Genomic DNA, 13,821 nt, shown 5'->3' with positions numbered 1-13,821 from the left:
TGCAGCCCCGCAGGTGTGTGTTGGGGTGGGGTGGGACACTCCCCTGCAGCTGTGTTTCAGCTTCAGTGAGGCACACACCTCTGGTTAACACACAGACCAGCTCCCGACATCTCCGGGTGCAGGGTGCCAAGAGCCAAGACACCAGTACCTCTCCTTCCTTCACCCTCTGCACGCGCCCTCCCCCCCCCCCCCACTACACACACACCACGGACTCAGTGGCCTCGGGACACGAGCACGCCACCCCCTGTCGTGACGTCACTTGGGGTAGAACCCTTAGACACTACATGGGGGTGGGGGGGGCAGAGCTCCTGGAGCCAGGACAGTCCCTCACTCTCCAGGCGGTGGGGCTGGGCCAGACAGTACCGCCCCCACCGCGCCCGCCTTGCACACTCTCAGAAGCGCAGGCTCGCAGCGCGGCGCTGGGGGGGGGGGCTCCCCAGCACCTCGGCCTCGAGTCCCCAGCCCGCTGCACCTCCGGGGCCCCCCCTTACCCTCTAGAGAAACCAGGAGTTGTCGCAAGGGGGCCTCGGGAAATTCCCTGGACCCCAGTGCCAGGAGGTGCCGGGTTCGCCCGCTCCCCATCCACCCCCCCGAGGGCGGTGCCCGGGGGCGCTGCCCCATGGAGCGGGGAGGCGGGCGCCGTCTGCTGCGGGAGCCGTGACCTGAGTAGGAGCTGTGTGTCGCAGCCGCCCCACCCCTGCCGATCATGCGCCGGCGACCCTGGCTCGCCAGTCCCACCGGGCTGTGAGCCCCCCACTCCTGGCCTGTCAAGGCCCGCGCGCCATGGGCAGCGCCCACCCTCACCCCTGGCTGCGGCTCCCACCCCGGCCCCAGCCGCGGCCTGAGCTCTGGGCGCTCCTGTTCTTCCTACTGCTGCTGGCTGCCGCTGTGCCCAGGTGAGCCCTCACCTCATGCTCCGCCCTCTTGGAGAGCTAGGACCCCCGGGGGCCGCTCCGCTCCGGGTGCTCTTGCTGGGGAAGGGACCCTGGAGTGAGCGGGGAGACAGGGTCACCGAAAAGTAGTGGTGTCCAATCAAAGTTAGTGAGCTACCTGCAAGGAAGAGGTTGGACTGGTGACAGGATATGGGCAGTCCAGGGAGACAGGGCAGTGCCCAGGTGGGTGATGGTAGCTAGGTCCGGAGGTGGGTATTTGGGAATAAGTGCCAGCTACGAGTTCTTTCCACCCTGGGGGCAATGCACCCCCACTCCAAGAATAAGTTCAAACTGCCTCCTTCCCCCTTTTGGATCATCCCAGACAGGAGCAGGAAAGAGGGGTAGAAGGGGGTTTCCCCATCTCAGGTGGGGTCAAGTGAGAGACTGATGCTGAAAGTCAGTGTGTGTGTGTGTGTGTGTGTGTGTGTGTGTGTGTGTGTTCTCATAAGCTAGGTCCGGCAACCAGCAGTTTTCATAAATATAGTGTAACTATAAGAGCTTATGGGCCAATGTATGTTAGGACAATGTATGTGTGAATGTGTGTCTCTCTGTGTGTGTTTGTAACTGTCTGAGGAAGTGTGTCAGTGGTAAGTGCTCTGGGTTTCTGCTTCCTCCATTATGTGTGCAGAAACATGTCGGAAGAAATGCTGGTTGCTGAAGGCTGGCTTTGGGGTAGACTCCTGGGGCACCCTTTGAGGCATATGTGCTTGGGGATGAACTTGTAAAATACAGAGTTCATGTATTTACCTTCATGGGTGTGCAGCTGGGTGGATTGTGTTGGAGTGGATGAGGAAAGGCATGTATTCCTGGGCCCAACCTTAAGAACCAGGGGTTGGGGTAGAGTGATTATGGCCTGTGGGACAGAATGTGTGTTATTAAACAGGCCCTCACAGTCTCCCACAAAACGCTTATCCACCCCACCCCGTATGCCTGCAGGTCAGCACCCAACGACATCCTGGGCCTCCGCCTACCCCCAGAGCCTGTGCTCAACGCCAACACAGTGTGCCTGACATTGCCCGGCCTGAGCCGGCGGCAGATGGAGGTGTGCGTGCGTCACCCTGACGTGGCCGCCTCTGCTATCCAGGGCATCCAGATCGCCATCCACGAGTGCCAGCATCAGTTCCGGGACCAGCGCTGGAACTGTTCCAGCCTGGAGACTCGGAACAAAGTCCCCTACGAGAGTCCCATCTTCAGTAGAGGTAGCTGCTCCCCATTCTAAACTCTTGTCCTTCCCATTCGGGACCTGTACCCCAGAACCTGCTAGCTATCCCTAATGAACGCTCAAGGTGGCATCTCCTCACACCCCTGTATTCTGCAAGCCATGTTCTTTCTGGTCTCAGGAAAGTATCCGGAGTGGGGGCAGAAACATGGGCCGGAAGCGTCTCTGACTGAGGGTGGCAGACTCCATGCCTGACCACTAGACTGTATCCCCTCTGTTCCATACCTCATGCTTCAGACTCAGAAAATATCCCTGACACCTTCCTCTATTTACCCTCTGCTGAGTAAGTAAGGTTGGAGACCCTGTGAGGAGAGAAGTGTAGGGGAAGAGAGAGTGAGAACTCCCTGCACCACACAAGGCAAGCAGAGAAGCCTGGCCAGGTGAGTGGTCTGGACTCCTGCAGAGGCCCTGCCTGCTGTGGCTGGGTCTGTGTCTCCTCCTCACTGTCCCCCTCCCCAAAAACCTCTCTGAACCAGAGCATTGGGTGTGTGCCTGCTTGTGAGCAGTGGGCCCCGGTCCCTGGCCACCCCCCAGCCCCCCCCCCCCCCCCACCGCAAGCCAAACAGCCTTGTCAATCGGTTTCCCTCGGTGCTCCGAGGAGCCACAGCACTGCCTGTTCTCTGTCCCCAACTTCTGGATAACCCAGGCCCACCTAGACACTCCCTAGAACGGTTAAGCTGTGGGTGGCAGGTACTTTCTCCGCGCCACTTGCTTCAACTCTCACTGACCTCCTAGCCGAGGCCTTGAGTCAGGTCTCTGGGGCAAAGATTGCAGCTTGGGTTTGTCTAGCTGGATATAGTTTCTCCTCTCAGCTGTTTGTCAGGACAACAAGGAGACCTGGTAGCCCTGGTAGCGAGTCTAGTTGGTACTGGAGGAGGAGGGCCATGGCCTTAATGCCTAGGGCTTCTGCGGGGACCTGGGCTTCAATGTGTCCCAACTGCAGAAAGAACCTAATCAGGGTTGTTTTCCCTTTCAGTAGGACCCGTGCTTGCACTCCTTGGGCCCCCAAGTTAGGGGACACCTCAGCCTCCCCCTGCTCAGCCCCAGGCCGCTGCCCCGCCCCTGCGCGCTCCCTCCTGCCTCCCCCGCGCGCCTCGGGCGCTGTTTCTACCCGGCCGAGCCCAGCCCGACGCGTGTGGCGGCATGCAGCCGCGAACTAATCCCCGCGGGCCGCAGCAGACTGCTCCGCGCCGCTCTCTGAGAGCACACCCCCCCTACACACACACACCTTGCCCCGCGCTCGCATCCCTCTAGCCCCGCACCGTCAGATCATCCCTTCCCGACAGTTGGGGTGTGGGGGGCACGGCTGCAAGGGATCCCCTGCCCGCAGGCCTGCTCCACTCCCTCTGCACGACACCCCACCACCCACTCCTCACCGCCCGCGCTCGCTGACACCAAGTGGCAGACAGGTCTCAGCATCTTCCAGGCTCCAGCTGGGCCAGACCGGTGCTCACCGCCTCCGAGCCACCCTCTGCCACTCCGGGGGGTTGCTAGGTCACCTACCCTTCCCCCACAGCTGCATTTCCTCCTGAGCTCCAGCCTTAACTTCTGCACACTGGCTTTGAGGGTCTTTCCCCTGCCGAACCTGGGCTAACTCTTTAAGTCCTCTCCCTGGCCTCAATGCACCCCTCCCCCCCTCACCAAGTCCTGATGATCTCTAGCCTGAATCCAGGCGTCCTGATGGGGTTCCAATCAGGCCACTGCCACCCGGTGAAGGACGTGGGGTCTTTGGAGGTTAGGGGCGAGTTTGGAGACGCGCGGGTTTGGCGCGGGGCCAGGTGCTCTGGGTTCACCTGCAGTTTAATAAGCGGGAGGTGAGCTGGGGGGACGGTGGGGAGAGAGGTTGGGGGTGGAGGGGGAGACTTGCCAGGGCTAGCCAGGGCGGGGCGGCACCTAGTGCTGAGAGGGGGCGGGACTGTGGCTCCAGGACTCCGCCAGCCAGTGGGGCTGGGTTCTCTCCTTAGGCCTAGGAACCCCGCCCTACCTCAGTGGCTTCTGCCCCCCCCCCCCACAATCCGTTGCAACACCTCATTTCTACCTCTCCCTTCTTAGTGGGGACGGCTCTGGGCTTTTGGAAAGACAATTACCATCCTCCCAACCCCCTTTGCCTCCCCACTGCCACCAAGCCTGCCCTCATATCTAGCTCCTTTGGGCTCATTTCCGGGTCCCTTTCTAGGCCCTCTTCGCCAGGACTCACTGAATTTAAATCCCAGCAGGCAACTCTTGGTGGAGGCCAGCCCCTGGCTATCTAATTCCTTCCTCTATCTCATCCTGATCGTTGTGGAGCCTGTGGATCTGGCTCTGCACACACACACACACACACACACACACACACACACACACACACACACAGTGTACTATCAGGGGCTGACCCTTCTGATCCAGGCTGCCAAGGAAAGTTCTTTTAAAACATATTCTGCCATAATTAATTTCAAGGACTGCTGAGGGTAAGTGGGGGTTCCTTAGGTTTCCCTATGGCAGTTCTGTTACTACCACACTATTCTCCTGAAACCTTCCCAAAGAGAGACTGAACTGGACAGATGGGTCTGAGGAAGTGGGGAGGGTAAAAGGTACGAAGGGGAGTGCTCAGGAATACAACCAGGCTTTACCTAACCAAAGAGAGCTGCAGCAGTCCACAGGGCAAATGGGGACAGGCACAGGAGTCTCCAAGGGGCTTGGCAGAGTGAGGGGGGAAAAAGCCGTGAGAGGGCCCTAAAATCATGCTAGCTTCTTTGCCCAGCCCTAAGGGCAGTAGTGACCTAAGTGACAAGGGCACTGGTACCCTCAGCATCTTGTACTGTGAACCCAGACAGGTTGATGACTGCCTGCCCGGGAGCTGGCCATAACACCTGTTAGGGGATGAACAGAGAACCCTCCATCAGTCCCTCAGGAGGTGAGGACAAGGAGATTTGAGGAAAGAGGTTCAAAGGGCCTGGGCTTAAGTCCTAGTGAGCCAGGAGTGAGAGATCAGAGAGAGACTAGAGGAGAGTGTGGTAGACTCACAAAGCCGGTCCAGGGAGCTGCCACTGTTAGGTGCTGCTAGCCCTACTCAGCCACATTCGGAATGAATGTAAAGAAGGGGCCTGACATCCTCCAGCAAGCCAGGATCCCAGCCCAGGAAAAATCAGCAGTTAGAGTAGCACTAGCTTGCTCCTTCTTTCTCCATTGTTTCAGAGAATATGGTTTTCAGAGCAGGCATCCAGGGGTTGGGGAATGCAGTGGCACTTAGATAGGGAAACTGAGGCACAGATAATCATATCTCAGGGTCATCTAAAGCCCTAGTATTTTGATGACATCACAATAAATTAGCCAACATGTCTTAAGCACGTAGTATGTGGTGGGCATTGTACTAAAACACGGTATCCATGTTTTAGGGTCCTCAAATGGTCCCCACTTGGTAGGTACTATTATTATCTTTACAAATGAAGCTAAGAGAGGTTGGGTAATTTGTTATTAGTCACACAGTTTATAAATGAGCAGGAGAGCCAGGACTCTACGCAGTCCACCTGACTTTAGAGCTCCTGCCCAACCCTCTTTTATACTGTACCCCAAACTACCAGGTCAATGCCTACCATGCCCAGAGGTGAGCTGGAGCATTGAGAGTATACTCCAAGTACTCCAAGAAGTGAAGAACACACACACACCTATGCTTATAACACATCCACTCTGTATCATGCCTAACTGTTCCCATATGCACCTCTCTCTCTCTCTCTCTCTCTCTCTCTCTCTCTCTCTCTCTCTCTCTCTCTCTCTCCCACCCCAGGCTTAGGAGCATGCATAGATGATTTGCAAGGAGTGAATGGGGACCAGACCTCTATTCTCCCCCCCCTCCTCCCTCTTTGACTTGAATGGGCAGAGCTTAAGCTTCCCTGGCCCCTCCTTGTTCCCACTGGCCCTTAAATCATCTTCTCTTCATACTCCCCTGTCCTCCAAGCCTACTCCCCCAGCCCCCTTCCTGGCCGTTGGCTGCGGCCTATAGTAGCAGCTGACTCCACTTAGATGCTGGCAGTCTCTGTCCCAGATCAAAGGCAGGGCGGCTAATTGTGCATCTTAACAAGCCCCCCCCCTCCCCGCTCCGGGCAGCCCAGCTGGCCATGGCCCCACCCTTTTCCCCCTCCAGCTGGCCAGATGGCACAGGGCCTACATCTGCCCAGACGGTTGGGGCCAAGACCGAAACTGGGGCCCTGAATGGGAGCTGGGGCAGACCCAGTGGGCAGGACTTCTCTGAGCATGGATGCTTAGAGCAAAAAGTGACCATGCATGCCCTGGTCACCTCCACACGTGGCTGTGACAGCTGTCAGAAACATGTAGTAGGAAGGCATCTTGAGTTGCATGGGGTACAGAGTTCTCTAAGGTTGTGAGTTACATTTTTCCAGATTCTTCCGTGCCTGTCTTCACCATGGCAAAACCTTGAAGATGTAGTTGCCCCTGAATACCTCTATGGACTTGATGCCAAGACTGCATAGAGTCATAGGAACTGGAAATTGGGATATCTGGGTTTCTTTCTCAGCAGGAAGACTCAGTTGGAGCCCATGTCCCTCAGCAGAAAATTGTTGGCCCTGGGAGGTGAAAAAGAGCTAAGTGGGGGCCTTGCTCAGCTCCATAGCCTCTGTGGCTTTGGGATTTCCAAGTCTGCATTGTGTGTGTGTGTGTGTGTGTGTGTGTGTGTGTGTGTGTGTGGTGGTTCGTGTTTTGAGGGGGTGGTGTTGAGGTCTAGGCTGCCTCTGGAGGTCTGAGTATTGTCATGTGTCCTAAAACAGACAGGCTGATGACTCTCTCCCAGCCGTAAGAGGCATGCTTAGAGCTCCAAAGATAAAAGGCGGGGGATAAATGCAGGGTGCATGTCCTGGAGTTTTGGGTCTACCCTTTACCCTTAGGCTCCACCAGCTCACAGCAGTTTCTGCTCCCCTGAAGCTTGTGCCAAGTTCCAAGATCCCCTTTGAAGGCTGCAGATCAATCTTCATCCCCTCCTGTCTGGTCCTAGCTATGCCCCTTATAAAAAAAGAAAAATGTTACTAGGATGTCATGAGCTAGAAAGAGAAATGAATCTGCTTTGTAGGCATCCACCAATCCAAATGGTTTGTTCTAGACATGGGTCATGAGCTGCTAGGCTCTGTCTTTGATCAGGATGAAACAAAAAACAATGATGTAAAAAAAAAAAAAGTAGCAGAATTGCACGAACGCCTTAATAATAACAGCAATGTTTATGCAGTACTTGCTATGAGTATGACACCAGTCCAAGTACTTTAAATTTAATAACCCCTTCAATTCCTGGAGCAACAGCTAGCTAGATAACACTTGTTTGCAGAGAAGGAAACTGAGGCACAAAAAGATTAAGTTTCTTGGCCAAGGTCATACCGTTATTAACACCTGGTCAGTAGAAGGCCCAAGATTCGAAACCCTGGTAATATGATTGCAGAAATCAGATCTTAGCTGCTAAAACACCCATGAAATCTTTCTTATCATTTGTCTGGGCAAGAAGAGGTGATAGCTTTGCGGTGTGGGACAGGAATGAGCTAGGAGTTCTTTCTAGTCCTAGATAGCTCTTTAGAGCTTGTAAAGCCTCTCTGAGAATGTGTCCTCCCAGTCTTTGAGGCTGGAGTGGGAGGATCCTGTTTCTCTGAACCTCTGGTATCCTCCAAGGCCATCACCCTCCTGACACATTCTGAGTTTCTTCCACAGGGGTCTATGGCATAGATGGATTCTTCACTTTGTGAAGGCAGTTCTTCCGGCTTCTCTCATTGCCTGCTGTCTCCAGGGTCCAGAGTTTAGGTACAGGCTTGTACTAAAAGCTGATTCTAGCTAGTACTTTCTCAATGGAGAATAAGCAAGGAGTAGCCTGCAGGTCCAAGAGCTGGACCTACCTCTTTGAGTAGGCCTCTCCTGGTAGAGGTCCAGGGCCCTCTCAGGAGGTGGCTCAGGCTGGGGTACCCAAGAGGAAAACAGGACAAACAGGCACTGGGCCAGGTTAGCACATCCCCCGGGCCCTGTGAGTGTCTCAATCAGAGAGAGTTCTTTGCCTCCTAAGCCTCTAATGAGAAGCAGAATCTGTCTTCCCACTCAGTTAGCAACCCTGCCTGCTACATGCCAGATGCCACTTAGGACACTGGGTTCACCTGCACCACGCTTCCTTCAGAAGGTACCAGCAGACCCAAGACAGAAAGTAGGCAGGCTGGCTGGAATATGAGAGGGTACTCACTTCTTTCAGCCATGTTCTGTGGACCAGGGTGAAAACCACCAGGGAGGAAAAGGTCCAGGCTCAGCCTAAAGTGAGCACACAGCAGCCCGCAGTCTGGGGTAGATGATCTTAGCCTGCTGCCCACTGGCATCTCCCGGGGTTTGGCATTCCATCGCTTGTAATGTACTCTTCGGGTTAAACTTCACTCTCTTTCTCCAGGCTATTTTAAAATTACAGATATCACCGTGAAAGGTAATAGATGGAGTTCCTGATCTGAAAAAGAATGTGTTTGCCAGGCATTTTCTGCCCTGGAGGAAAGATCTAGACATACACATTCCAAGCTTGCTAAGGAGGTGTTAATGAAAAAGAGAAGGGCGTGTAATTCCTGCCCCCCATCCCCCCTACACCCCCTTTGAATCTCACAGCATACTAGTAAGCCGTCTACATCCAACTGTATCCCCAGCCGTTCCTACCGTGTTTTCCTAGTGTCTTGCCACAGGTTTTCTTTTTCCTTAATGATTTATTTTTATCTTATGTGCATTGGTATTTTGCTTGCATGTATGTCTGTGTGAAGGTGTCAGATCCCCGAGGAACTGGAGTTCAGACAATTGCAAACTGCCTGTGGGTGCTGGGATTTGAACACGGGTCCTTTAGAAGAGCAGCCAGTGCTCTTAACCGCTGAGACATCTCTCTAACCTCTTGCCACAGGTTTTCGAGAGAGTGCTTTCGCCTACGCCATAGCAGCTGCCGGAGTGGTGCACGCAGTGTCCAATGCATGCGCCTTGGGTAAACTACAGGCTTGCGGTTGCGACGCCTCCAGGCGTGGGGACGAAGAAGCCTTCCGTCGGAAGCTGCACCGCCTGCAGCTGGACGCGCTGCAGCGCGGTAAGGGCCTGAGCCACGGGGTCCCAGAACACCCTGCTCTGCCCCCTGCCAGCCCAGGCCTGCAGGACTCCTGGGAGTGGGGTGGCTGCAGCCCGGATGTGGGCTTCGGAGAACGCTTCTCCAAGGACTTTCTGGACTCCCGGGAGCCTCACAGAGACATTCACGCACGCATGAGACTCCACAACAACCGTGTTGGCAGGCAGGTGAGATTCACGGTCACTGCTCCACTGCTAAGCAGGCTCCGCATCCACTCCGGGTAGCTCCTCCTTCTAGAAATCACCCTGTCTTCCCAGTTCAGTAACCTCACAGCCCTTTCTTAATTCAGCCAGGAAAAATGCTGTGGGGACCTCCTACTGTGCGCTGGAGCATCGCAGTGGACCTGGGAAATAGAGCTGAAACAGCCCCATGCGCAACAACTTGCTCCTCCCGTTTTCTCTGATGACCAACAGAGAAAGGTGTAGGCTGGCATTCAGGACCTGGGCTGCCACAATCCCCTCCCCTGTAGAGCCAGAACATCGCCAGTCTTGAGCTTTCTGTTCAGTCTCCCAGTAGGGGGTTCCTGTCGACTGAGGACCTCTGTTAGGACCTCTGTTTTAGCGTCCTACCTCCTTTCTCCTTTTTCTGGAATGCTCACACTACCTTAAAGTTCCTTCGGGTAAAAGTGACACCACCAATGATAATACACACAGACACACACAAACACCGAAGGGAGGAAAAGGACACTAGATTGAATTTGTCACACCTTACTATGCATTTGTCCTGAGCTATCAGCCTACCTACTACTTACCTATAATGTCAACACTCTTAGTAAGTATGTGCTCAGATCTGGAAACCAAGGCACGGAATGATGGAGAAACTTGCCTGAGCTGGAGAAGTGACAGAGGCTGGCTCCATCCGCAGTCAATGGAGCTCATATCTCCTCTTGACCCTTCCCGTCTGCTCAGCCCAGTTCCTGGCTTCCTTTCACTATCCGCTCCTTTCCTCTTGGCCTCTTAGCCCACTCCAGGTGCATCAGCCCTCTCTAGAGCTGATTCAGCAATTTCCACCTTGGCTCAGGGTGAGGGTGAACTGAGGCATGTTTTACCCTCAGGTCCCATCCGGCTCCCACCCTGCCATGCCCTGTGCATGGGGCTCCTTTCCCAAGCTCCTGATACCACCCCAACCCAGACCAACAGGGCCTCCTCCTTGTCCTTGTTAAAGTGGTTAATTAATGGCTGCAGCCCGTGGGAAGCAGATGTTCTGGAGCTGTTGGCCTAAGGAAGCTTGGGAGGGGGGGTTGGAATCTGGGGAGGGGGGCGGTTCCCACGTGGTGCTGATACTACAGGCTATACATGTGGGCTGTGAAGCCCTTCAATACCCAGAGCAAGAGACTCCCTTGCTTGTGGCCTTCTTGAGCAGTTTTGAAGACCCCCAGATCTTTGCTTTCCTTAGAAGTATTTGAAGCAGGGGTGGGGTGGTGGTGGTGGGGTGGTGGGGTAGTGGTGGTGGTGGTGAACATGGAGGACAATTCCCAGGGGGGTGCCTATGAGGGTAACACTAAGGGGTTCTTTGGGAGGAGATTGAAGAAGACGTTGAGCGCTGAGTGAGTGGCCAGTAGGCTTCCCGGGGAACTCATCTGCTCCCACAGGGCTGACAATTTGGCTCTCTGGGTTCTGTTCTGCATTCAGGGAATGCTTTGGCACCTGTTGTCACTCAGTATGAAGAGAGTAAGCTCGAGTTGATACAACGGGAGGGGGATATCTCCTTAGCTCCTGTCCTCTCCCCACACCTGGTTCCCCTCCCCCTCCCCCCCCCCGCAAAGAGCTGCAGGGCACAGCTGGAGGCTGGGTGGCGGTGGAAGGGGGCCCTTCTCACCACCTGGAGGGACGCCAAGGGCTTTGGGGTTGGGATGTAGGTGAGCAGGCGTCTCCTTGCTCCAGGGAAAGGAGAGGGAATTTCCCTGAAGATTTAGGATCCCCGGGGCTCAGGAAGCAAGAGCCCCCAAGCCCAAAGGGCCCCCTTGCAGTTGCTAGAAAGGCTGTCGAGGAAGGAAGGAGCTTGAAGGGGGGAATTCCCCCCCAGGGTCTAGCCAGATGGGAGGTGGGTGGGAGGGCTGCAGAAGAGCCTGAACAAGTTCTCAGGCCCAGATTCAGACCTCAGTATTTGCTTCTGTACAATGGGAGCCGGTTTCCAGCCTGTGGCCGGAGGAGGGCTGGGACGCTGGCTGCCAGCCTCACCCCCTCTCGGTGCCTCCCTCTGCAGGCGGTGATGGAGAACATGCGGCGAAAGTGCAAGTGCCATGGCACCTCAGGCAGCTGCCAGCTCAAGACGTGCTGGCAGGTGACGCCGGAGTTTCGTGCCGTGGGGGCGCTGCTGCGCAACCGCTTCCACCGCGCCACGCTCATCCGGCCGCACAACCGCAACGGTGGCCAGCTGGAGCCCGGCCCCGCGGGGGCACCCTCTCCAGCTCCCGGCACTCCAGGGCTGCGCCGAAGGGCCAGCCACTCCGACCTGGTCTACTTCGAGAAATCGCCCGACTTCTGTGAGCGCGAGCCTCGCCTGGACTCGGCGGGCACTGTGGGCCGCCTGTGCAACAAGAGCAGCTCCGGCCCGGACGGCTGCGGCAGCATGTGCTGTGGCCGCGGCCACAACATCCTGCGCCAGACGCGCAGTGAGCGCTGCCACTGCCGTTTCCACTGGTGCTGCTTCGTGGTCTGCGAAGAATGCCGAATCACCGAGTGGGTCAGCGTCTGCAAGTGAGCGGGCCCGGGTTCCTCTGGGTCTCAGGAAAGGTTCGCCACCTGGCGCCTGGCTTCTGCTGCTAGCGACTGTCTCGGCCAGGCAGCAGCATCCTTTGGCTCCTGAGAGAGGTGGTTGGCTCTTCCTGCTCTCAGGATCTGCAATCAGCAGACAGTCTAGACCCGACTGACACCCACTCTGTGGGTTCCCCTCTTCCGGCTCAGGCTCCTAGTTCGGACAGCTGGGAGTGATGTTGGAGACTGCCCCACACCCTAGGACATGTCACCAAAACAGCCCAGCCTGGCAGGCCTATCTCCTGTCATCTTTTCTCCCCTTCCCCAGGAGCAGCAGGCAGTGCACTGAAGCTGATGGGTACCGGGCGGACGGAAGAAGACTAAAGAAGACTAAAATGAAGAAACAGACATAATCAGGCTGAAGCGATTCTACAAAGGCCCCCAGATACTCTCCTGCGAAGGCTTCTGCTCCTACCATTCATTTAACAGATATTTATTTTGCACTCTCTTTGTGGCACTCTCTGGGGAAAGAGAAGCCTTCTGGAGTTTACAGGCTTACTAAGGGAAGTGGACAATAAACCAGTAAACACACAAACAAGATTATTTCAGGCAGTGCTATGGGCTATGGGGGAAACTGACCAGGGCACTGGGTATACACTGATTTGTGCGGAACGGAGCCCTTTCCGCTAAAACTATCTGCCAGGGAGACTTCTGAGTTGTGATATACATGCTGAGACCTGCAAAGGGAGAAAGAGTCGTACATAGACAGGGAAGGGCTTTCCAGACAGGCTACAGAAACCCGAAGCTCCGAGGGGAGAGAGACTCCACCTGTTGGAGGAGCAGCCGAGCAGCCTCTGCGTTTGGAGAGTAGAAATCAAGGGCTGGTGGGAGAGATCGGAGGTTGGGGCAGCTGGGGTAGGAACGGGGTTTTCTTTAAGAAGAATCTGCAGAGAGTAAGGAAGCAGTCTTAAGCAGTTGTACTCTGATTCCCACATCTTCGGGGATCTGGCTGAAATGGAGACAAAATGGTAGGCAGAAAGCAGGTTATGGGTACTACAGCTAGTACCCAGCTGAAGCCTGGATTGGATGACAGCGGCAGGGATGTCCAGAAGGGGACCGGGATCCAGGGATCCAGAGCCCTCAGTCAGAACTCTAACCGCCCACTTTGTACCCGAGCCCTTTGCCACAAGCCAGGACGAGTGGCTGTGCCCAGCAGCAACCGACAGCAGAGACAGGAGGCACTCTGAGAAGAGTAATCCTGGGCAAGACCCAGCTCAACCCAGCCTAGCGCCCCAGGGAGCAGGTGGGGCCAGGAGGTGCGGCTGGGAATAGGGTGGTGGGGGAGGGTGACACACTCACCGTCTGGAGCTGGGCTCTGGAGTCCAGGCAGGAAAGCTGGGGGTGGGTAGGCAGCCTTCCTGAACCCCCCCACCCCCATCCACCCCCACCCCCGCCCCAGAGTCACAGCTTAAGGTGTCACTTAGCAGGTTAAAACCCCTCCCTGATTTTATACTTCCACCAGGACACTGTTGAGCTGGAATTTGCGTTCATGCTTGTATTCACTTTGGCTCAAGTCTGATCATTTTCTAGAACAGACCCTAAGGATCGCAGGCAGAGCAAGTTTACCATATCCAGGCCCACTGTTCAACAGTCAGTGACCTTGCTGGATGCCTCCAATGATCATCTGATGGCATCCATCTTGTCAAACCAAGCAGAGACAAAGTCTTGTTCCAAAGGCCAGTTTGCACGGGACCCCTCCCATATTTCCTTGCCCTCATCCCTTGTGGGGGTGACTCTGGAACATGCACCTCTGTTGGCCCTCCAGATGGAAGAATGGGCCCACTAGATAGTTCTCATCAACTGTCCTCTAACTGC

The 13,821-nt window shown here is 55.6% G+C and overlaps 1 protein-coding gene across 1 annotated transcript; it reads left to right on the top strand.

Moving 5' to 3' along the window:
- The first annotated feature begins 783 nt into the window (after positions 1-783).
- Wnt10a (Wnt family member 10A) lies at positions 784-12,532 on the top strand. The gene is made up of 4 exons (XM_059278473.1): positions 784-896; positions 1,869-2,131; positions 9,038-9,417; positions 11,456-12,532. The coding sequence occupies exons 1-4, from the start codon at positions 784-786 to the stop codon at positions 11,951-11,953; spliced, it is 1,254 nt and encodes a 417-aa protein (XP_059134456.1). The 3' UTR covers positions 11,954-12,532.
- Positions 12,533-13,821: the final 1,289 nt, after the last annotated feature.

This window comes from Peromyscus eremicus, chromosome 13 (genome assembly GCF_949786415.1).
Source record: "Peromyscus eremicus chromosome 13, PerEre_H2_v1, whole genome shotgun sequence".
NCBI classification, from domain to species: Eukaryota; Metazoa; Chordata; class Mammalia; order Rodentia; family Cricetidae; genus Peromyscus; species Peromyscus eremicus.
This window is presented reverse-complemented; position numbering and strand designations above follow the sequence as displayed.

Coding starts and splice junctions, on each gene's coding strand:
- Wnt10a (XM_059278473.1), top strand. CDS start 784: ATGGGCAGCGCCCACCCTCACCCCTGGCTGCGGCTCCCACCCCGGCCC. Junction 2,132..9,037: donor GAGTCCCATCTTCAGTAGAG/GTAGCTGCTCCC, acceptor CTCTTGCCACAG/GTTTTCGAGAGAGTGCTTTC. Junction 9,418..11,455: donor ACAACCGTGTTGGCAGGCAG/GTGAGATTCACG, acceptor CTCCCTCTGCAG/GCGGTGATGGAGAACATGCG.